Source organism: Impatiens glandulifera, chromosome 1, assembly GCF_907164915.1.
Source record: "Impatiens glandulifera chromosome 1, dImpGla2.1, whole genome shotgun sequence".
In the NCBI taxonomy this organism is placed as follows: Eukaryota; Viridiplantae; Streptophyta; class Magnoliopsida; order Ericales; family Balsaminaceae; genus Impatiens; species Impatiens glandulifera.
The window spans coordinates 39,557,624-39,583,412 of NC_061862.1; the positions used below are offsets into that span (position 1 = coordinate 39,557,624).

General features: G+C 27.1%; 1 protein-coding gene across 1 annotated transcript; it reads right to left on the reverse strand.

The window, feature by feature from the left end:
• Positions 1–7,613: 7,613 nt before the first annotated feature.
• On the reverse strand, positions 7,614–9,276 carry LOC124925338 (probable polygalacturonase). Its single transcript, XM_047465313.1, has 4 exons — positions 8,941–9,276; positions 8,746–8,866; positions 8,420–8,665; positions 7,614–8,317 (listed from the first exon to the last, which is right to left on the reverse strand). Exons 1-4 carry the CDS (start codon positions 9,274–9,276, stop codon positions 7,614–7,616), a joined length of 1,407 nt encoding a protein of 468 aa, XP_047321269.1.
• Positions 9,277–25,789: the final 16,513 nt, after the last annotated feature.

The window sequence follows — 25,789 nt, forward strand, 5'->3', positions numbered from 1 at the left end:
TTACTCTTAATTAAGAAGAAATATTGAGGCAAATGAAGAGGCAAGTAATGTCAACCGTTAGTCAATTGATGATTTTAATTAATAGTTTATTATTTTAACAATATAAATAGACATTTCATCCTACACCATCTTATGTACAATATCATATCATCTTATCATTTTTCACTCTAGAATTCTAAGAGTTATTTCCTCTAGAATTTTAAAAGCTCTCTCCTTATTTTGTGAGTGTTCTTCAAGCTTTTGACTTGTCGTATTTTCGTTGAAAATTGGTGATCGATTCAAGTACATTGTGAAGTTCACTACGTAGTGTTTCTAGTGCTAAATCACTACTAGATTCATTGTACCCTATGAGACAGTCATTTGCGATAAGCTCTAGCACAATGGAAGACGGTGGAATTATTTTAAGGAAAATGTGTTAAGCACATATCTCGAATCAACTTATGAAATTCATGATTTTGTTATTTGTATATTCTAGTTTATTTAATTTATTTGTAACATCATTCTATTTTATATTTTCTGTAATTTAAAGACAAGATTATTAACAGAATGATGATTGGAAATTTTGAATACAACAAAGAAACATGAAATTAAAACATTAGAAAATAATAAAATATGGGAAATGGTTGATCTTCCTAAAGGAGAAAATGATATAGGATGATAGATGAATTTTTAAAACTAAAATCAATCCTAATGATTCAGTTTGTAAATTAAAACCAAGGCATGTGGTAAAAGAATATACTCAAAAGAGAAGGATTTGATTGTACCGATAGTTTTTGCCATGTTGCGAAAATTGTTACCATTAGGTTGATTTTAGCTTTAGTCACTCTAATAATTGGTATTTGCATCAAGTTGATTTCAATAATGTATTTCTTCATGGTACCTTAACGAAAATATATATGACAGTACCCTATACTATTCTAATTCTAAAAATACAAAAGATTTTATAGACTAAAACAATTTTCTAGACAATGGAAAGTTGAATTTACCGATATGTTGATTTCTTATGGTTTTAAACAACCACCAGATAATTAATTGTTTGTTTATTCAACATAAAAATGATAAAATTTATGTTTTAGTTGTGTATATTGATGACATGATTATTACTGTAAATGATTTAATAAAAATTTCAAATATTAAAAGGTTTCTAGATGATCAATTTTCAATTAAAGACTTTAAAGATCAAAAATATCCTTAAACTTGAAATAAGTAGAGCTAAATAGGGAATTTGTGTTAATCATCGTAAATATATTATTGACATTATTTGTGAGACAGTACTAAGGGAGGTAGGAAAAGAACAAATTCGATACTAAAAAACTCAAATAATGAAATGTCTTAAATGGAAGAATCTGGTCATGAATTGTTTAAGGATCCAGAAAAATATCAAAAGACTCATAAGTGACTTATTTATCTTAAGTTTACAAGACTATATATTACATTTTTGTTCAGCATCTTAGTAAGTATATATATATTAACCAAATACATTATACTGGTAGACATTTTTAAGGGTATTGAAATATCTAAAAGGTAATCATTCTCTTAGTCTCTTTTGTAACTCTAGTAGAAGTCTAAGAACTGTTGTTAAACTCTTACATATAATTTTAATAAATGGGAGTGATCCTGTAGGGGGAAATTTAACGAAATGACCCTAAAGATTGTCTTATTTGAATCCGTGGTCATTACCTAATTTTAATTACGCTGGTGACCACTTTATATTTTTTTGAAAATACCTCATTTGCGAAACGCGAAGGTCCATCGCGTTTCGTGAAGGGAAAAGTTCTTTATATAAATATTCAAATTTTTTCATTTCGTTATTTTTCTTTCTCTCTTTTTTCTATACTCCGTGTTCTCTCTCTCGCGCGACGGCGACAGAACCCTAAACAAACATATATACACGAACACATATACAGATCGACTACCAAAACCCCTTCTAATATCAGGTGATCATCTTATTGTTCATCATACGTATCGATTTATGTTCTTATTTCCATTATGTTCATCTTCAAACCCTAAACCATTAGGTTGTTCTTATTGTTCATCTTTTCAATGATGATATTTGCAAATGATGCTCTAAATCGGTTCCCTTTCAAGGAAGATTTGTGTGGTCACGCGAAGCGGCACAATAGTCACGTGAATCGGCACGGTCGTCACGCGAAGGCTCATCGCGTTACACGAAAGCCCATCGCGTTACGCGAAGCGGCACAGTCGTCATGCGAAGGGCAGACGTATGTGCTATGGCGGAGTTGTACTTAGATTTGTGTAAAACACCAAATTTGATTCCTATTGTTTTTCAGTTGAATGAAGAATGGTTTTCTTTGTTTTATTTGATTAAAGAATTTGTCATCTTCTCATATTCAGGCCTATTTGTTTGTCTTGACTTATCAGTTAAGTTCCTAACTATGGTTGAGACTTTTACTAGGGTTTACTTAGTATTTAAAGGCTTTAATTTGGATAGGTTTAGGGTTATTCTGAATATTATGAACAAACATTATATCCTCAACTCTATCAATTTTTTCTCATTATTTTTCTTTCTAACCTTATATATTTTATATGAAGATCTTATACATAAGTTTTAGCTTAAATCTTTATACGATACATCATTTATTTTTGTAAATATTTTGTCGTTGTCTTATTTACATTTATTTTAAAATGAAAATTATTTTATAGATCAATTTGATAAATATTGAAAAATTATGAGGATATGATTAAAAAATATATTTGTAAGAATTGTCATAAATTATGAACCAAATTAAGAAACTCAAACATATATTGTACTACTAAAGACGGAAAGAAATGGAAAATAAAGTTGTACGCAACGACAAGCTACTAAGACCATCTTCAACCCACAAATCTATTTTCAAACCCAAAATGCAGTAAACGTCACATCAAACAATAATTCATCTCCAACCTAAAAATTCATTTCCAAACCCAAAAGAATATTCTTAGAATATTAATTTTTTACACAAACTTTTTAACCTTATTAATATTATATATATTTATCAACTTTACATATTTAACCCCAATCTTTTTTTCAGTCATTTAATAATATTAAAATAAAATTAAATATATAACAATAATTCATAAAAAAACAAAATAATTCAATAATACATTTAAATACACAAATATATTATATTAAAACAAACATTATTAATAAAAAAATACTTGGTACACGTACACATAAGATAAACAATGTAATATTACCAAATTATTAATTATTATCTATAGTTCATTTTTATTATTTGTGAGCAATTTTAATTATTGTATTATTTATGTTATACTTTTAACTATTTATTATGTAACGATAATTATTTTTTTTAATGTATTTTCTATGTTTATTTGTATCATTTATAATTAGAAATTTATAATTTATAAAATTTAAGTTATCAAATATAATGTAAAATATAAAATAAATTATAAAATATAAAATAAATTTAATAAAATTTTAAGTATAATAAATTTAATAATTTAATTATAAATTTCAAAAATATTATAATTTTCTATCTTACAAGTAAAAAATATAAGTTGAAGAATTAATTTATATGTATAGAAATTAAAAGTTATTAAAAAAAAATAAGTCTAAGAGCTATTTTTGAAAAATGGCCAAAATGGTGTAATGAACCGTCATACTACATATATGCGTTTTCTTAGAGAGCGTGAATTCCCATTATACAGTTGCGTTTGTCGGCCAATTGGAGCAGAATTTGGTGGTGCGTTTGTCGGCAAGTAGGAGTGGGCTATAGTCTAGGGTAATTTTTTATTTATATATATTAATATTTAAAATACTTTTTTAAATATATATTAAGATAAATACTTTTTTACGTGGAAGATGAATCATTGAGTTCTCTACGTAGAGAAGTATGTGTCTAAGTACTAAGAATTTACCTTTCAATTTATAATATTAAAATAATTAGTTTGATTTATTTGTAAATTTAAAAAATCAAAACAATTAACCTCATGATCAAAAACTACATTAAAAATATAATTAGGATTAATTATTGTGTCAATTAATCAAATTAATTAAGGGTTAAGGCCAAAACAAATAATAAAATTATTTGGGATAAATGTTGTACCTATTTTATCTCAAGATAATTTTAGAAAAATTAAATGGATAAAAATAAATAATTTAGAATGAATTGTTGTAACCATTTCATCTAAAAATAATTATTTATTTATCCCTAAAAATATATAAAAATAAAATAAAATAAATTGGTAAAATATTTGTCATATTTATTTTAATATTTTGTGTATTTCAAAGATCAAAATTAAAGTTAAAAGGGTGAAAGAAAAATAAATTTCAAACCAATTCTTAAGGTTTTAAAATAAAATTAAATCAGTAATCGGGTGTAACTGAAATTCTATTGAATGGCTACCGCCGAAACAACAGCCATGAGCATCGAATTTTCATCCAACGCCCATCAACTACACGCATAGCCCGATGTAGCGAAAAGCAGCGCGCTCCCAGGTCGTAGGGGATCAGCTAACGCAAACGTTCTACGTTAGCTTCGTCCATCCGAACACTGAAAAAATGTCAAGCCTAGACGGATCGCTAACAGAACGCCTCACGAACACTGGATGCGCACAAAACGACATTGTTTGGGGCTTTTGGCCTCCGGTATTCTTCTTCATAGCGACACCGCGAAGATAAGGATGAAGATTCGTTTTGATTTGGCCAACTTAGAACTCTCTCATTAGTCAACCATTTCGGCTGTTTTAAAGCCTGAAGTGATCACCCTACGATGGAGATTATTTCTCCAATAAGAATAAGGATGATTCATCCCTATTCCGGCCAACTTGCATGAAGAACAGTTAAAATACCATAAATGATTTTTGGTTGATTCAGTCCACTTGGATGGATCAACCAACCTTGGGCAACTATAAATAGCCCCCCTGAGTTGATCTGAAGGCAAGAGATTCACAATCCACATTTTAATCATTGATTTCCAGATATCCGTCATTAAAGCTTCAAGCTTTCGGATTGTTTGAAAACTTTGGATAAGGCCTTAAAACTTAGATCTGAGTATCCCAGCAGCCTCTTTAAGATCTAAGGAGTGTTCTCCAATTCTTGGTAATGATCCAATCACCCTCTAATTCATATTTACAATTTAAATATTTTTTATGTTTCAAATTACATAAGTTTGTATGTTTGATGTTTATGATGTTTTATGGTTAAATAATTATCATAGGATCATTTAGAAACTATCTGGATAAGAAAGCAATCGATCTAAATAACAAAAACTCAAATTTGAATTTGAATTTTTAAAATTCAAAAATCGGGTTTGATGTTCTTGGGTTAACTATGTTGAATCTCAGCCTAAAAAGCATCCCAACATGATTGTCATGTTAGACATCTGTTTGGATCATGTTTGATCTATCCCGATCATGTTTGATATATAAAAAGAACAGAAGGTTGCAACTTATATAATATGTAAAAATTTGTTAAATTTCATAAATTTTCTTGTCTTATTTCTATATTTTCAATAATACGAGATGAAATTTTAAATATATAATTTTTTTATTCAAATCTTTTATTTTTATTTTAGTAGGGGTATTCGTAGTTCGGATAATTAATATAATTAATATGCTCACTTATTACTTATAATATTATAGTACCTATAATTTTTATAATGCAGAGAAAAAAAAAATCTAAATTTGCATATCGATATCTTGGTTCCTCCTTTTGCCACATTTATTTTATAAAAACAGATCTCAAAAAGTTGAATCCGCGATCATGAACTTGTAACAATGAGCCTTGAGCTTGGTGCATATTTATTAATGACCATCTATTGTCAACAAACTTTAATATATGAAAGTATGCATTATCCATACATGAACCATATTCCAAATTTCACAAATTTTCCAAACAAAAATCATTAGGTACATTAAAAAAAATTATTGGAGTAGAATCGTATTAAACCATCTTCATTAAATATGTCAAACATATATACTTAAATGTACAATGGAATACTCGCCAATATATTTCCAGAAGAAATACTTAACCATGATACTAGTTTTCACCAAAAAGTGATGACGGGCAGATTTCATGGAATATGGATCCTCAAGGGTTAAGGGTTTAAGATTTCTATTCAATTTTGTTTTTAAATTTAGAGTTATTGTATATGGGCTTTACGGCAAGCAACTACAAACATCCCCTTTTTGTTTAGAATAGAAAAAAAATACAAACATTAGAGTGATGTCGAGTTTAGGTCATCTAAATTATTTTGTAAAATTGGAATTAAAAATAATAATGTGGATTTTGCTTAAAATAATATGAATTAGAAAAAATCATGTCATTATCTAAAGAGGAATGATAAACTCAACGAAAGATTCAACGAAAGTAGGTCCACGAATCCAACATAACCTGCCAGGTTGTCCGCACGTCCCGAAACCACTCATTTCGGGAAGAAAAAAAATTGTCCTGAAATGGCCGTTTCGGGACCTGAAATTACCGTTTTAGGATTCAAAATGACCGTTTCGGGACCCGAAATGACCGTTCCGGGACATTATGAAGCCGTTTCAAGACCTGAAATAAGCGTTTTGGGACATTTTGAAAATTTTCTTTCACTTACTCACATGTCATGCCACGTTGATTCGTGGACTTACTTTCTTTGAATCTTTCGTTGAGTTTATCTAAAATATAAAAAAAATGGATTAAGCAATATTAAATACTAAGTACTATAAGAAACAATGTAATAAATAAATAAAATCTATGAGCAAACTATGTATTATCCACAACAAAATAAGTTAAATTGAGTGAAAAAAATGCATTAGGGCTTATAGTTGAGGAAAATTTTGATATTTTCTACTATTTAAATTGGACTTTTATACATATGTATAAATAAAAATAGATATTATTTCATTATCTCGTTTATCAATCAAAATATATTTTTTATTATATTATTATATATTAATACCATGTAAATCACTGACTCAAAATTATTTTAAATATTACTTTTTAATAACTCAAATTATTTTAAAAAAACAATCGATAAGTCTTAAATCAATATTAGTTCTTGGACTTACTTTCTTTGAATCTTTCGTTGAGTTTATTTAAAATATAAAAAAAATGAATTAAACAATATTAGATACTAAATACTATAAGAAACAATGTAATAAATAAATAAAATCTATGAGCAAACTATGTATTATCTACGCAACAAAATATTGTTTCATTCTCTCGTTTATCAATCAAAATATTTTTTTATTATATTATTATATATTAATACCATGTAAATCACTGACTCAAAATTATTTTAAATATTACTTTTTAATAACTCAAATTATTTAAAAAAAAAACAATCGATAATTCCTAAATCAATATTAGTTATTTAAATAACTATGTTTTTTTTAATCAGTCAACTGAACCCAAGCTAATTTTTGCCAAATAGAGATATATGTACTTTTCGATTATTCAATCCATTGTTATTTTACTGTTCGTTTGAAGATGAATAATAGAATAGGGTAAATTGATAGTATGAGACTATTATCTAAACCGATTAAAGAAAAATATTTAAAAATGTTAAAATAACATTCCAAAAGTAAATATTAAAGATTATTATGGATTAACATTCATTTATTACCCTCTTATTCATATGACAATAGAAGTAAAAACAAAACTCTCACAATAAGAGTGGAAGAGCAACATTACATGTTTGCAACTTCACACCATCAATTGGTAACGCCTTGGCTGGAAAATCGCAACCGGTTGGTCCCTTCCCACTTAACAATTCACACGGCGGAGGCGTTACATCGCTACTCACCCCTTGAATATTTGTACAATTCCATTGAATCTTGTTCGGTGTCTGAGATAACCCGACCTTCACATTCGATAAACAAATGTTGCTAAACACATCCCCATCTATTCCGGCAAGGTTCGCAGTCTGATTTACGTTCACCGCCACGACATCCCTATAATTGACTCCCTTTATTACTGGTATAGACTTGGGGTCAAATCCATTATCAGGATGAGACCCGTAATTTCCTGTCATCCAAAACACGTATTTCATAGTATTAAGGTTCATTCCCTTAACAAATATGTCCTTCACAAATCCACCCCTTCCAATGCCAGTTTTAATTCTGATTGCGGATTGTGTATTAATGGCCACGGTTTCTTCAACCCGAATGTCTTGGATACCTCCTGACATCTCGCTTCCAAGTGCTATGGCTGCGCTGTCCGGGGAAATGCAAGTCAGTCTTCGAATTACAATATGTTCCGACGGCTTGTTGTATTTGATACCGTATTGGTCCCAACCACTTTTCACAGATATACAATCGTCGCCGGAGACAATAAAGTTATCCACTATACGAACATTGGAGCATGAATCTGAATAATAAATGGAAAACAAATCATTAACAAACATTTTTAACGACGGTATTTATTTAACGTCACTAAAGGATATTCATTTTAACGACAGGATCTACTAACCAGGGTTAATCCCGTCTGTGTTGGGAGAAGTGACGGGGGCACGAATCGTTAACCGTTCGATGATCACGTTGCTACAATAAACAGGATGGACATTCCACGAAGGAGAATTAACGAGAACAAGGTTAGAAATTTGAATCTGGTCCGAATTCAAAATCTCTATTAGGTAAGGCCTCGTGTTCTTTAGACTACCGGCCTTGAATTTTGACCACCACGTTGCTCCTTGGCCATCAATTGTCCCATTCCCACCTATTTAATTGAAAATGTCTATTAAAATTAATCATCATCATTGTACACATTGTTAAGTCGAATGTAATTAATTAACTAACCAGTTACGACAACGTCGGTAAGGTTTGTCCCGAAGATAAGACTTCTAAACCTAGGTCCATTGGAATCCCTTCCTCTCCCATAAGAAGGTAAAGGATCAATCAAAGGCCAATCGGACTCATTCTAGCACAGATTTACAATGAAGTTAAATTGATACATATTTATTAAATTAATTCGCGATTTATTATAATAATTACCGGAGATCCAAGAATAACTGCATCCTTGTGGATGTATAGTGTAAAGTGGCTCACGAGGTTGAAGCTTCCAGTTAGCCACTTTCCTGGTGGGACAACTAATTGTGCCCCGCCATCATTAGCTAAAGTCTTTAGCTTGTCGATGGCACTTTGAAAGGCTTTCGTGTTCAAAGTCACTCCGTCACCTTTACCGCCAAACTCAGTTAAAATCGCACTATGCTTACGACAATTCAGCCCTTGGTAAGTATCTGATCCTGCCTTAACCGAATTTCTGGATTCGATCACACTCGAGTTTCCGATCAATATTAGCATCAACAAAATGGGTAAGATTCTGGCCATGACCTAGAGAATAAGAAGATGATTAGATCCAATTACAATGGTTGATCAAAACTTTGATGAAATAATATTTGAGAAATGTTACCAGGTTGTTTAATTTATACTATGATGAGTTGATACGATAATATGTTAGAAATGAATGGGATAAGGAGGTTATTATTATATAGGTATGATATTAATTAATTTAATATATTACTTTTTTTTTCATTGGTAAAAGTTTACCTATCTTGTAATCTTTTTAATAAAATAGTTGAGAAATGTTACAAAGGTTGTTTGATTTATGAGTTGAAATGATAATATATATTAATAAATGAAAGGAGATAATTAGCTTAAAAGATTTGAAGAGGATGTGTAACAAAATGATGTGATTTGCAGGGGAATGTATAACGAAATGATGTGAAAGGGGACTAAGTCTGATCACTGAACATAATTTTAAATGTTTATTTATTCTTCTTTTATTTATTAATAATTTATTTTTTATCTCTTTAATTTTTATTAATAATTTATTTCAAATATTAATAAGAAAAATAATAAATCAAATAAAAAAATAAAAAATATATATTTTCAAATATATATTATATTTAATAAATATATATATTTAAGAGAATAAAAAATTAAATACAAAATTATTATTATTTTTTAATTATTTATTTCTCCCTTTTTCTCTCTTTAATTTTTTTCTCATATTTTTTTTCTTATAAAATATATTTAAATTCAATTAATTAACTCAAAATGTTATATATTATCTACGTATATTATGAGATTGAGTTAACTCTTAATAGTTGATAGTTTGAGTTATATTTATTTTAAATATTAGTACGTATGATTTGAGCTATTGACAAATTCTTATTTTCTCTATTATAATTTATTTTAAAAATAAATAAATAAATAAATTATTAACACAAATATATATATATTATCTCATAAATATATTATTTATCAAATATATCTTAAATATATATTTATTAAATATAGTATATATTTGAAAATATATATTTTTTATTTATTTATTTAATTTATTATTGTCCCTTTTATTATTCTAAATTTGTAATAATAAACATATATTTACAAATTAATAATATAAATAAATTATTAATGAAGATTGAAAAGATAAAATAAAAAATTATTAATAAAGAGAATAGAGAGAAATTATTAATTAATAGGAGAGATAAATAAATATTTGAAATTATGTTTAGTCATTAGACCTAGTCACCCTTTCACATCACTTTACTACACATTTGCTTCTTCATGTCATTACTCTTATTATTATATATATTAATGGCTAATTCGATGTTACCACTACAGTCTACAGGTAGTACTTGTATCTCACTCATTAAGTGACACATATACACAAAAGTGAAGCATCGCCTCTTTATACCTCTCACATTTTTTTAATGGATACATGCACTAATAGCACTGAACTAACATATATTAATATATATAAACGTATAAACTTTTAAACGTATGTATTATAAAAAAATAGTTTATTTATTCTCTTTTAATAAATACAATTTTTTTTTTTAATTATTTTTATTAATTAAATATTCATTTTTTTTTCTTTATTTTTCATTTTTATTAATTAATTAATCAATTTCTCTCTTTTATTTTTTATTTAATAATTAATTAATTTATCTTCTTTTATTTCTTTTTCTTTTTAATATTTTTGTGAAGTTTTTTTTTTATTTTTTTTAATATAAAAAATAAAATTAATAGTCTTTTTATTTAAATTTTTTATTCAGGTTTATAATAATATAAACAAAATTATTGATTTTTACTTTTTTGGTGTTGTTGGATTTATATTTTTGGTGTTGAATGCTCTTTTATTGTTGAAGGGATGAGTTAACCTAAAATATTATGTTTATTAATCTAAAGTGTAATATCTGATACATTGAAGTGTAATATCTTATATACTAAAGTGTAATGTCATTTAAATTGAAGTATAATGTCTACTGAAGTGTAATATCTGATAAACTGGAGTGTAATGTCTGAGATACTAAAGTGTAATTTTATACACGATAAAAATCGTTCAACTTTGATCTAGACACTATTTAAACTGTTATTTTATTTAATTTTACATGGGGAATTTATTCCTTTAATGATATCGAAAAATAAAACGATGAAAACATAGACTTTATAGTCAACCCATAACTAACATTTCTGTCGAATCTCAGATTTAGATTTTAATGGGAGGTTGACATAAGTATTTTTAATTTTTTTTATTAAGAATAACCTCACGACTAGAGAGTCACCACCTATTTTGTTTTTAATTAGGAAAATAATTGAAGTGTATGCACATCTTAATTAGAGATTTTTTTATGAATTCGGTGCTTGATTATGAGACATGACAAAAAACACTAAAAGCACTATGTCCCATAACCCATAACCCATAACGTTCTTTAGGTATCTGTTTTAATAATTTTGACCTTCAGAAAAATATTATTACTTCACTTTTTAGATATTTGAAATTTTGTATCATGTTGTGTTAAGTCTTAAGGTTAAAAAAATTTTAATCATTTTACTAATTTGTCCCAAAATCTTAATCTTTCACAAATAAAAATGAAACATCACCAAGTGTTCTTTTTTTCTCAATTTTTTGGGACATCCATGAGAGCTAGCCTAAAGAAAAATTAGATAAGTAATTGTTGAAAATCAACAGTGTTTTTGCTTTCTTTTTCAAGTTAAAGTTGAAAACAATGTCAAAATATGACAAAGAGATTCTTAAAATATTACAATGTAATGTATGAGGTTGAAATTTGGAGCAACTCTTCTTTATTGGATTACTAAAAGGGTTTTATGTTTTTCAAAAAGAAAATTTATTCTAATAGGAAGAAATACTTTTACTAGATGAATTTCACGTAAAATATATATATATATATATATATATATATATATATATATATATATATATATATATATATATATATATATATATATATATATATTACTTAGAATAATTAATGAATTATCTGCAAAACTATAACTAATGTAACATGTATTGTCAGATTAAAGTTAGGAGAACAATAATCATGTTCAAGTAGAGGCGTAAGTACCTAAGAATAGAAATAAAAAAGGGAAAAAAACAACGTGATTTTAAGAATCTTTGTAGGAAAATGAAGTGATGAAATTAGTCACAATCTCATGGGTGATCTTATTTTTAATTTGAAATGTATAATATTTTAAAAAAAAAAAAAAACATAATTTTTGCATGGTAAGATCTTAGACCATTGGATTGTGCATTTTAAAAGGTTGCTCCTTGTGCAGAAGACACAACAACATAGGACACTACATTGACGTATGTACGTGTGAGCTTAAGTCCACCCCCACATAAAAAATTACATTGGGGTATATATCTATATTTCTATATATATAATTTCCAACCAAACAACTTTTTTTTAATTTTAATTCTTATACTTTGATTCTTCTATAATTGTTTCATAAACTATTTCCATAGTTTACATTATTTCCAACAAAACAAATTTCACCAATTCATTCCCAACCAAACAAATATTTTATTTTACTAATTATTATTTCATTAATTATTTTCATCAATATTATTTTATTTCACTCATTTTCATTTCACTAATTATTTACATTTCATACTAATTTTCAAAGACCTATAATCTTCTTCTACAAATTATAATTAATTTTATGCATGCTTGATTAATATGCAACTTTGACCATTTATGTTAGTATTACTTAGTTGTTTTTAAAATTTTCATCACACTCTAACTATTGTTTGATGAAAATATTTACTTTTATTTCTCTTTAGTTTTTTTAAGTTTTACATTCTAATTATTCGATAAAATACTCATTTAATTTGAATAGTTGAGTTTATCTTAAAATTAATATAAACATAGTTTGAGAGTTAAATATTCAATTATTTATCAAAATAATATTTTATGATAAATTATGTATAGATAAATAAAAAATGAAACATCAATCATTACAAATAAATGAAAATTTTTAATATCTTCAATTTTTAAAAGAAATTGTAAAACTAGTGAAAATCCTCCCATGATCTCTAAAATTCAAAATCAATATAGTGAATTTTTTTAATTTTCTTTTCTGATAAAGAACAATATTAAACGATAAAATTGTTTCCACATTATATATGATGTAAAATTTGAAGGTTTTTACATTTGTTGTGTTGTATCAAACAATTGATCGAGAATACGATCAGAAGGTGAAGACGAAACTTTGCAATAAAATGGAGAATGATTTTATTGTCGACTACTTGACGATATATGTTAAACGAGATTTAACTAAGGATGTTATATATATATATATATATATATATATATATATATATATATATATATATATATATATATATATATATATATATATATATATATATATATATATATATATATGTAGTTATGCAAAATGAGCAACACACCTTACTAATCATGAATCTAATGAACATCATTTCAAGAAATAAAAACATTAAGAATACAAAAAAAGAGGAATATGATATTCCTAAGGATTTAGATCTCCTAAATAAGTGGACAATTCCAAAAATTGAACCTAGATTGATATATCAATTAGGAACATTTGAAAAAATGGGTTTAAAACAAGTAGTAAAAACTACTGAAGAGTCAGTTTCACTAGATAATAGTGATATGGTCATAAAACTACTATCAGATATGGATATAGCATATTATAAACGATCCTATAAATTTCTACATATAGGACTAGTGCAGGTGGCATTTAAACCTTTAACCTTAGAAGGTTTACCAGAGAGCTTTATGGCAGCCCTAAGAGATGGAAGAAACCTAAATTGGAAACAATCCCTAATGGGAATAATACAGTCCAGTTTAGCTCAAGGACCAGTTTATTTTAACGTTTTTCCAAACTTACAATTATCTTTATCTGACGCTAATATAACTGACTCCCTAACATTAAATGTTAAAACACATGGATATAATTATGCTCCCGGATCGGAAGTAATGTGTGTTTGTTATAGAATATATTATAAACCATTATTCACTTTAAATCCCCTTTGTAGAATAATGGACAAACCCAATAATGAGACAATTTTAATACAAACAAATTGTGATAAATCAAACATAACTAGTAGGAGACCAATTAAATGGGAAGAAATATCGTTCCCAGACAACTGGAAAATAGAACAAGCTGTACCTGTAAAACCACAGATCCAGAATCATAATAATATATTAGATATCTGTCAAATTGAGGAAGGAAGTGTCGAAGTAAGATTTGACACAAACCTAAAGTTATGTCCAATACAAAGACATAGCTCTATCAAATCATATATCTCACCATTAGATTATAAGGTTGAGTATCCCTCTAGGGCATCCACCTCTCAAATAAGGGAATCAACGTTTTCAGAAGATTCAACTCCAATTACAGAAAGATTATATATCAACAGACAAAATATTGTTAGGGAAAATAACACTCAAACTCTAAATGAACCTGAACCGACAATGTCGGAAATGAACTTTTCTATTTAAATGATTATTACACCCAAAATAGATTTCAATACTGGCTCTACAGCCAGAAAAATAATTTCAAATGAATTCAAAAATCCGGGATATACCCAATTCAGAAAATGGTTTTTTGAAAGTTTTCACACCAACGAAATAAAACAATTCGAAAAAGAATTTTATGAGTTCTGTACTGCGAAAAATGCTTTAATTCCTTTTACCTCTTGGTTCATAAGCACCTATGTTAAAAATTATATTTCGGTAATTGAAAGAACTTTCAAATTAGAATCAGGAAAAACCTATCTAGGGACATATCCACCCCAACAACCTTTCCATATTGAAAAGGGAGAAAAAATATTAAATTTCGCGCCATACAAAAATTTAATTGAAAATGATACGCTCCTAATAACATGCAAGCATATCAATAATATGTTTGAACAACAAAACTACACAAGTCTGTTCCTAAATATTCTAGGAGAACAGTTACAATCCATGGAAAATAAGATTGAAAAATTAATAAAATCTTTAAATGAAATCAAACCAGGAACGTCAAAAATAATTCCAAAAGAAAAAGAAGCTTTACCAACTTTCCAACCACCTCCAATCATATCTGATTTCAAACTAAGGCCAATGCAAGAGTTTGAGAAAATTCTTGAAGAAAAATTTAGCAAGCTAAGCATTAAAACCTTAGACAAGGAAAATAGAGATCATATTAATAAAATAGATAAATGGGCTGATAAACCTATACAAAGTAAATTTTACTACAATAGACCAACACCAATGGATGTTTTACATGAAGAATACACAGATACAATTGATATTAGTTATTCAGGAAACAAAATCTATGAATGGAATATTGATGGATATTCAAACAAACAAATTTATAATACAGTACATAGGATGCTAATGTACTCAACAGTTTGTAAAAATAGTAAAAATAGTGATAAAACTATAGCAACAATGATTGTTGCCGGATTCACTGGACAATTAAAGGGCTGGTGGGATAATTATTTTTCCCAAGAAAATAGAGATTCTATTCTTAACACTGTAAAACAAGAAAATAATAGCCTAACTGAACATGCAGTTTATACATTAGCAATTAACATCATTGAACACTTCACGGGAAGGTTCAGTGATAATAGTGATACAATTAGAACATTATTACAAAACCTGAGGTGCAAGACACTCTCGGATTTTAGATGGTACAAAGATACCTTTCTAAGTAGAGTAATGGAACTACCAGAATGTAATAATGTACATTGGAAATCCAAATTTATAGATGGCCTCCCTAGCTTATTTGCTGAAAGGGTTAGAAGAAATCTCAAAAAGAGTCATTCAATGATACCATATGAAAATTATACATATGGTGTACTAATAGATACCTGTATACAGGAAGGACTAGCCTTATGTAATGAAATAAGGTTAAACCAACAAATTAAAAGACAGAGTCAAAATGAAAAACAACAATTAGGTCAATTTTGCCAACAATTTGAAATAGATAGTCCTACATATAGAAAAGAGAAAAGGGTGAAATATAATAAATTTCACAAATATAGAAAACCATTCCGAAAGTACTCGGACATAAAAAATGAGAGGAGGGAAGAAAAGGTTAAAAACAAGTCAAAAATTTTCAAAAATAGTAAGAAATGCTACAACTGTGGAAAATTAGGACACACCTCAAAATTCTGTTGGGCAAAGAAAAAAATTAATAATCTTGAAATCCCAGAAGACACAAAAAGATTAATAATACAGACTTTACAAAACTCAGAATCTGAAGAATCTGGTTCAGATTCAATACCTAGTGATTCGGAAATAGATGACCTATATAATGAAAATATTTCGGAATCAAGCTCGGAAGACTCTGAATGTGAGCCTTGCCGATCAGGATTAAGTTGTCCTAAAAAGGAAACAAATAACCTAGATCAAAATATTGACAAATCAGAATTATATAGAATCATATCTCAATTTTCAGATATGAAAGTTAATGTTTTAACATCAAATCATGCTTTTGAATTACTAAAAGCCATCAAAGACCCAGAATTAAGAATGCAGATCATAGATCAGTTTAATTCTGAAGAAGGAACTTCATCCTCTAAAGATGAAGAGCCCGAAGAAAAGAGATTCAATTATAATAATCATAATAAATCTTACACTATGAGTGAAGTAATGAATCAACTCAGACACAAGATTCAAAACAAAGAAGAGAATACAACACTCACAAATCTTTACAAAGAAATTAATAATTTAAAGGAAGAAATTAAGATATTAAAAAAGAAGAATATTATACAAGAGTCTAGAATAACTAAGCTTGAGGATAACCATAACGAAAAAAGTCACTATAATGACAACAAAGTAGAAATTGAAGAAAATATATTCTCAGAAAATTTTTTATCCACAATAGAAATGGTTAAATCCCAAAAATGGCACATAAAAATATCTCTCCTAATAGATAATCATTATACAAGATCATTTACTGCTCTTGTTGATAGCGGAGCAGATTTAAATGTTATTCAGGAAGGACTAATCCCTACTAGGTATTTTCATAAAACAAGTCATACCCTGTGGCATGCAGGGGGAGATAAACTCCAAATCTAATATAAACTTCCAAAAGCTTATATATGTACTGATAATAAATGCATTCCTCAGAGCTTTATACTTGCTAAAGATATATCAAATCAGGTCATACTTGGAACCCCATTTTTAAACACAATCTACCCTATTAAGATGATTAATAATAAAGGTATTACAGGAACCTTCCAGAAACATGATATTTTTCTAGAATTTATTGTGGAACCGCTTACTAAAATGTTACATAGTATATATGATAATATCAAAGCAAAACAAGATCAAATATATTTTCTAAAGCAAGAAATAAGTCTAATAACAATAGATGAACAACTAGAAAATCCTAAATTACAAGAAAAAATAGCTCTGCTAAAAGACCAACTCTCAATAGATATTTGTAATGAACATCCTAATGCATTTTGGGATAGAAAGAAACATATAGTTTCACTACCATATGAGGAAGCTTTTAATGAAAAGAATATTCCTACAAAGGCAAGACCTTGCCAAATGAATTCAGAATATCTAGAATTATGCAAAAAAGAGATAGATACACTACTACAGAAGGGATTAATAAGTGCATCACAATCACCTTGGTCATGTACGGCTTTCTACGTAAATAAACATTCAGAAGTCGAAAGAGGCGTGCCAAGGTTAGTAATAAACTATAAACCCTTAAACAAAGTATTAAAATGGATTAGGCACCCAATTCCTAATAAAAAGGATCTGTTAGATAGACTGTATGATAGTTTAATATTTTCAAAGTTTGACTTAAAATCAGGATATTGGCAAATCCAGATTGAAAAATCTGACAGGTATAAAACAGCATTCAATGTCCCTATAGGACATTATGAATGGAATGTAATGCCATTTGGATTAAAAAATGCTCCATCCGAATTTCAAAAAATTATGAATAATATCTTTAATCCTTATAGCACATTTATAATTGTTTACATTGATGACATATTAGTTTATTCAAAATCAATTGAAACTCATTTCAAACATTTAAATATGTTCAAAACAATAATAACTCAAAATGGACTAGTAATTTCTAAACCAAAAATGGATCTTTTCAAAACAAAAATATGGTTTTTAGGTCATATCATTGAAAAGGGAAATATTACTTCCATTAATAGAAACATAGAATTTGCGGAAAAGTTCCCTAATGTGATCACTGATAAAACACAATTACAAAGATTTTTAGGCAGCTTAAATTATGTGGCTCCATACTATAAAAATCTAACAGAAGATACATCAATCTTATATGAAAGACTGAAGAAGAACCCTAAACCATGGTCAAACCATCATACAGAGGCTATTAAGAGAATTAAAAATAAAGTAAAGGTACTCCCTTGTTTAATGATAAGTAACCCGAATTGGGAAAAGGTAATTGAGACTGATGCATCTGACATAGGATATGGAGGAATTCTAACTCAATTAGATCCAGAAACAAAACAGGTCTATCTTGTCAGATTCCATTCAGGGAAATGGAACAACTCTCAAAAGAATTATGCAACAGTCGCAAAAGAAATTCTGGCGATAGTCAAATGTGTTTTAAAATTCCAAGATGATTTATATAATCAAAAATTTATTATACGAACAGATTGCAACGCAGCTAAATTCATGTTCCAGAAAGATTTTAAACATGATGTGTCAAAACAAATGTTCGCCAGATGGCAAGCTCATTTAGCCCCATTTGATTTTGAAATATCATACAAAAAAGGGATAGATAATAATCTCCCTGATTTCTTAACCCGTGAATTTTTAAATTTACAGGAATGAGCGGAAGGGGTTATGATTCTTTCTCTAATAGAGGAAGAGGATCCTCCTCTATCAGAGGAAGAGGTCGGGGCAGAGCACCAGAGATCATATCTCAGTATGGTAAACAAAAACTGATAGCAATAGATCTATCCCAAAGTTCGGATAGTCAAAAAGACAATCCAACGTACGCCAGAATACTGGGAGATGAAGAATCAGAATCCAATAATATTGGATTTATAAGAAATGAATATAAAGAAATTATATTTCTCCTAGAAGAGAAGGACGTCAAATGGAGGAATGAGCCATGGACAATAATGCAGAGGTATTTGGATAATACATCCACTCCGTCAAGGACTTACAAGTCTCGGATATTTACGAGCAAATACTTATTCAAAGTGGGTCATGTGAAATATCACATTTCTCTGGGGCAAACAAAGAAATTTATAATTTCAGCAAAATAATAATAAAAAAGACAATTTCGTTGGAAGATTGGGGAATATCCCCAATGAAAGAAAGAGAATTATCGTTTAATAAAACGACAACAATCAAATTTAATTATTGGGATTATTGTGATGCCTTTACTAAGGCACTATATTATGAGAATAATAAATATAAACATTCATGGTTCATCAAGGTATGTGCAAATGTCTATAGAGGTGATATTCCCCACTGGTTCATAGACTGGTTTTACCGTTTTGGTCCCTGCCCAAAGATTTTACCAGAAGAAATCAAGGTCCTATTCGATAAATGGAGCAATGTATCTCCCCAGCTTCTGCAAAAACAAGAAGCTAATTTATATATTGACGGAATAGCTTCATGTTTCTTTTTTACTGAATTTTCCATTCCATGGATCTGGAGATGGATTCCTGAATTTGGTTATACCAAAACAGGCATTCCCTGTCTGTTTAGGTCATCATTTTATAAATTTTGGGATAAGATGATGAGAGTAGATCAGGAAACAAAAGAGCGATTCGGGAAGGAGACAATGGACCTCCTACACCAGCAAATAAGTATGTATGAAGAAAAACGACAAGTAGCGGAAGCACCGTCCCCGTTTGATTATATCTCCAAAAAAATTCGAATGAGGTCAGAGAACTTATCAAAAAGTCAGATGATATCTGCATATATTGAAGAAATGAAGAAAGACTTTATGTCTAAATTTGAAGATGATAATAAATCAAACAAATCAGATTCAACTATGGCATCCGATTATCTTCAAGACGCTCAAAGTGATGTCGCCATTGAAGACATTTTCGAAGCAATCAAAGACACCTTGGTTGAAAAAATTTCAAAAAAAGACGTTGGATCATCATCATCCAGCCAGTTCAAAATTTAAAGAGAAACAAGATCCGAAAGATGCGGGAAAAAACTTATCCCGGGAATCCTGGGAGGTACTGTTTGCAGCAGAAGAAGACAAGATCCGTAATTTGCGGGAAGAAACTTATCCCGGGAATCCTGGGAATCACTGTTCAAGTTTTTAACTTTTATTTAAATGTTTTACTATAAATAGTTGTTTATGTTGGGTTGTAAGGGGAGGCGAAAACAACCCCTGAAATCTGTATTCTCTCTCTCTATTGTACTCTCTAGCACCATCATCCAGTTGTAATAAATTTGAAGCATCATCAATAAAAGTTTGGAGGACAGTGTGTTTAACCTTCATTCCCGGGTACGTTCCAAATCTTACTACATATTTAATTATTTGCTTTAAATGTCAAGCCTAATAGGCTAATAAAATTAGGTGTTGATCATGACCGCTAACTACCCTTCATAAAAAAAATAAAAATAAAAAAAAAAAGTAATTAATAAAAAATTAAAGCTTATCTTAGAAGTTTTGAATGGACATCTGGCATGGATTTGAAATGTCGATCCCTTTTATAAAATGGTACTTTAATTTTGTGTTCCTGTTTGGTCCTATTGAGCCACTGTTTTAGGCATGTTGGACATTTTGGAACTTTAAATTGAAGTTAAGTATTATAATTGGTTGATAGGCATTTCTATTATCCTAAACCCAGAAGTTGTCCCTCTTCAGACTTTCTTTGTATGTTTTAATTTTATATTCGATCCTAAAAAATATGGTATCAGATTATAAATTTCTTTGTTTGCCCCAGAGAAATGTGATATTTCACATGACCCACTTTGAATAAGTATTTGCTCGTAAAATATCCGAGACTTGTAAGTCCTTGACGGAGTGGATGTATTATCCAAATACCTCTGCATTATTGTCCATGGCTCATTCCTCCATTTGACGTCCTTCTCTTCTAGGAGAAATATACTATTTTAGATCGTTAGCTCCAACTTATTTAAACATTATATTATAACAACTCTTATATATAACTCTTATATATAGATAATTTAATATTTATATTAAGCCCACTCCAAATCGATTTCCTAGGTCCTCCAAGATATTGGATCCACTGATAGTAATAGTTTTTCTTTTTCATAAATAGCACATGTTCTTATTTGAGAATTTTATCTAAAAATTCAAATATCAAATTTTCTCTCTTTTCATCCATCGAATCATTATATTCATTAAACAAAATATTAAATTATTCCTTATTTAAATATTTTATAATTTTATTATTAAAGATATTTAGATAATATTTATTTTAAAAACTTTTTTTTAAATCATATCAAACTGTTATTTTTTTAAACCAATTTGTTTCCTAAGAAATCGACATTAAACAAGTTCCTAAGGATAGTCCAATAGTGATTATATTAAGATGATTATAAATTATATATTAAGATGATTAAAAATTATTTGGTATAATATTTTATTGATTTTGAAATTTATTATATTAAGATGATTATAAATTATTTTGATTTAATAATTTATAGGAATATATCAATTTATGTTAAGCAAGTGTGAATTATACTTTTTTTTTTAGAGATATTAATTTGGTTAAGTTTCACGGGTTGGGAAATTTGACCAAATGACCTAATAATGGGTCAAATTAGAAAAATGACTTACGGCTTGATAAAGTTTATAAAAATGACATTTTCGTCCTACAAAATGTTCATAGTATCCTTAATGGGCCTTATACTCATTCATTCGGTTCATTTCCCATCTTCTCCCTCCCTACAAAACCCTAAACTCTCCAACTCAACATTAGTAACCATGACTCTCCCTCTCCCTAAACCTTAATTCATCTTACTTATTCCCACGACTCTTCGTTCAACATCAACCGCCAAAGGTGGTTGAAGAAGACCCACAAATAACATAAATTATTATATAAGATATATATACACCATGAACATGCAAGAAAATATCATTTAGATATAATAATTATGTTAATCATTCATAATTATTAATCACTAAATAAAACATGAAGATCATATGAATATATTGTAAAATAATATTTAAATTATGAGTCTAATAATTATGTGAGACATTTTTTTTCAAATAAAATTTAGACATATCTAATTAGAATATTAATAGGCATCCATCGATATATTAATTTATAATCAAATAGGTGTGGATATAATAATAATAATATAATATATATAAATTTTGATTTTAGGATTTTTTATAATCTTAAAAAAAAATAATTAATTTGAAAAATGTGGCTAAGATTAGCGTTAGAAAATGAACTATTTATCTTTGATAAAAGTGCTATTTTTAATTAATTTCATTTTTCTTTTATTTAATTATTAATTAAATGAGTCACAATAAAAGAGTAAAAAAAAATAACATAAATGATCATTTTTGAAGTTGGGTCAAGCTGTGTTTTGGGAATGCATACAAGCAGAATAATAATGATGTTTCTAAGTATGTACCGGCCGAAGTTGGAATAGTTTTCCAAATTAACTTTATTTGACGATTACTTTTCCAAACTAACTTAATTTGTTTATTTATTCTCAAACTAACCTAGTTTACTATTAAATTCAATTTTTATATTTATATATATTTTTTTTTTTACATTTCAAATTTATTATATATATATATAGATAGATATATATTTAAATTATTATTTATATAAACTAAATTATTTATATTTTGATATATAATTTAAATTATTTTTTTTATAAATTTAATTATTTATATTTTAATATATATATATATATATTTACATTTCAAATTTATTATATATATATATATATATATATATATATATATTGCAGTATGATTTTCATCCCCATAAATTTATTTTTTTTACTATTCAAATTATTATTTATATTTATTGGGTCGTCTTTTATTAAAATAATTTTGACAACTTTTCATTCAAATTATTATTTATATTTTTTGGGTTGTCTTTTATTAAAATAATTTTGACAACATTTTATGATATAATTTCACAATAAAATTTTTATCAATTCTTAATGTGTTGTCTTCCTAACTTAAGGATTGTAAAAAAAATATGTCTTAAGTTAATGAATAATTAAATATTTATATTAAAATATAAATAATTAAATTTATAAAAAAAATAATTTAAATTATATATCAAAATATAAATAATTAAATTTATAAAAATAATAATTTAAAATATATATCAAAATATAAATAATTTAGTTTATATAAATAATAATTTAAATATATATATATAATAAATTTGAAATGTAAAAAAAAAAAAAAAAAACAACTGAGTTGAATAGTAAACTAGGTTAGTTTGGGAATAAATGAACAAACTAGGTTAGTTTGGAAAAATAAACGTCAAACAAGGTTAGTTTGGGAAACTATTCCCGAAGTTGAGAATTTAGTAGTCCCAAAAATTAAAATAATAATAATATATTTTATTAAAAATATATTAAATAGACAAATTAAATATATAACTAGATAATTAATTTAAAAAGAGGAAAAAAATACCTATAGTGATACAAATTTTATGCTTTAAATAATTTTGAAGTCTTTTTTAATAATATTTGTGATATATTGTGTATGATGTTTTTATAATGAAAAAAAATTAATAAATATTTTAAAAATAGAAAAGATTATAAAGATAAACATAAGAATAAGAATTAAGAACATTAAAATATAATTTCAAATTAAAATGATTTTCAAGTTATGGTTAGATTTATGATAAAAAAATTAAAAAAATTAAAGATGGAAAAACGGTTACAATATAATATAATGGGTTAGTGATACAGAGATAGATGAAAAATAAGCTTAATATTAAGGATAAAAAAAATGCTATAAAAAATAATTAAATCGTTTATAAATTACAATAAAAAGAGAAAAAAAAAACAATATATTAATATATTATTATATTAGATATAATACGGAGAGAGAAAAATTAATATATTATATATAATATAGAGAAAAATAAATAATATATTATTATATAATATGGAGAGAAAAAAATATATTATTATATATAATATATAGGGAAAAATTAACCTATTAAGAGAAAATAAATATAAAAAAATATAATATTATACAAAATAAATACCTTATAATATATAATATATAATTAATAATAATATATATTAAAATTTAAAAATTTGGGACTGGGGCCTATGTAATTGTTGCATTACTCTTAGGGTGCCTCTTAAGTCTTAATCATGAGTAAACAGTGAGACCATCTCCAATCTATATTTATATTTTCAAACCTAAAATAAGTAAATATCACATCAATACTAATTTAACTCCAATTCAAAAACCTATTTTTAAATTCAAAAAGAATATTATAAGAATATTCCATTTTATACCAACATTTTATAATTTTCAATAACTACTCATGTATTTATTAACTTTACCAATTAAACCTCAATACTTTTTCAAATACACTAATTAAAGAAAATTTATATACATAACAAAATAATAGAAACGAAAAAATGATTCTAATTACCAGATTATTATTAGTTAATTTTTTTTTTATCTATGTTGTATTTTTAATTATTGTGTAAATATAACTTTTATTTTTAAGTATTGTAAAAGATGTATTTTTAATTATAGTAAGAAATGTAATTTTTATTTTTAAATATTTAAAAAAAAATTAATTATTGTATTTGGTTATTTTTTAATTTTTTTACCAATATTATTTATTATTATAAATTTATGATATATAAAAAATATTAATATAAATATATAAGATAAAACAACAAATTAAATATATATATATATAAAAATTATATACAAAATTATATATAAAATTAATTAAATAAAAAATTAAAGAACCAAAGAATAAATGATATAAAAAAGTTAAATATCTAAATCAAAACTTTAATAAATTTTAAGATTTTTTTTTAAATTTTCAATTCAATTATGCACCATGAACAGTGTAAACCCATATTTGGGTTTTTTTGGAGGAAGAAAATGGTGGATTTGCATTTTGGGTTTAAATTCGGTGTTGGGTTGGAAGAGAAAATGGGTTTGGATATGCCAATGCAGTACATTGGAGATGCTCTGAGCTCCCTAAAGGATTGGGCTTCTCAAAAACTAAGTTCAAAGGCAAGTGAATCTGGTCACAAGCAGGCCAGGCCCGGAGGGGTAGGCAGCCTAGGCCACGTCCTAAGGCCTAGGATCAAAAAGGGGCCCATTTTTTTTATATATATGCTAGGTATTAGTAAGGATTTTTAGTTTCTTATTCTTTAATTTTTTTATTAGGTATTATGCTTGATAATGTTCCTAATATGACTATAAAGTCTCTATCTAACACTCGATGGGAGACTCGTGTTAAAAGCATTAAAGCACTCAGATTTCAAGCTCCTCAGGTAAGGAAAGCTTTTCTTGAATTGTATAATATTTGTGATGATGCTAAATTAAAGAGTGAATCTGAAAGTTTGGCATCAATGATTGAAAGTTTTGAATT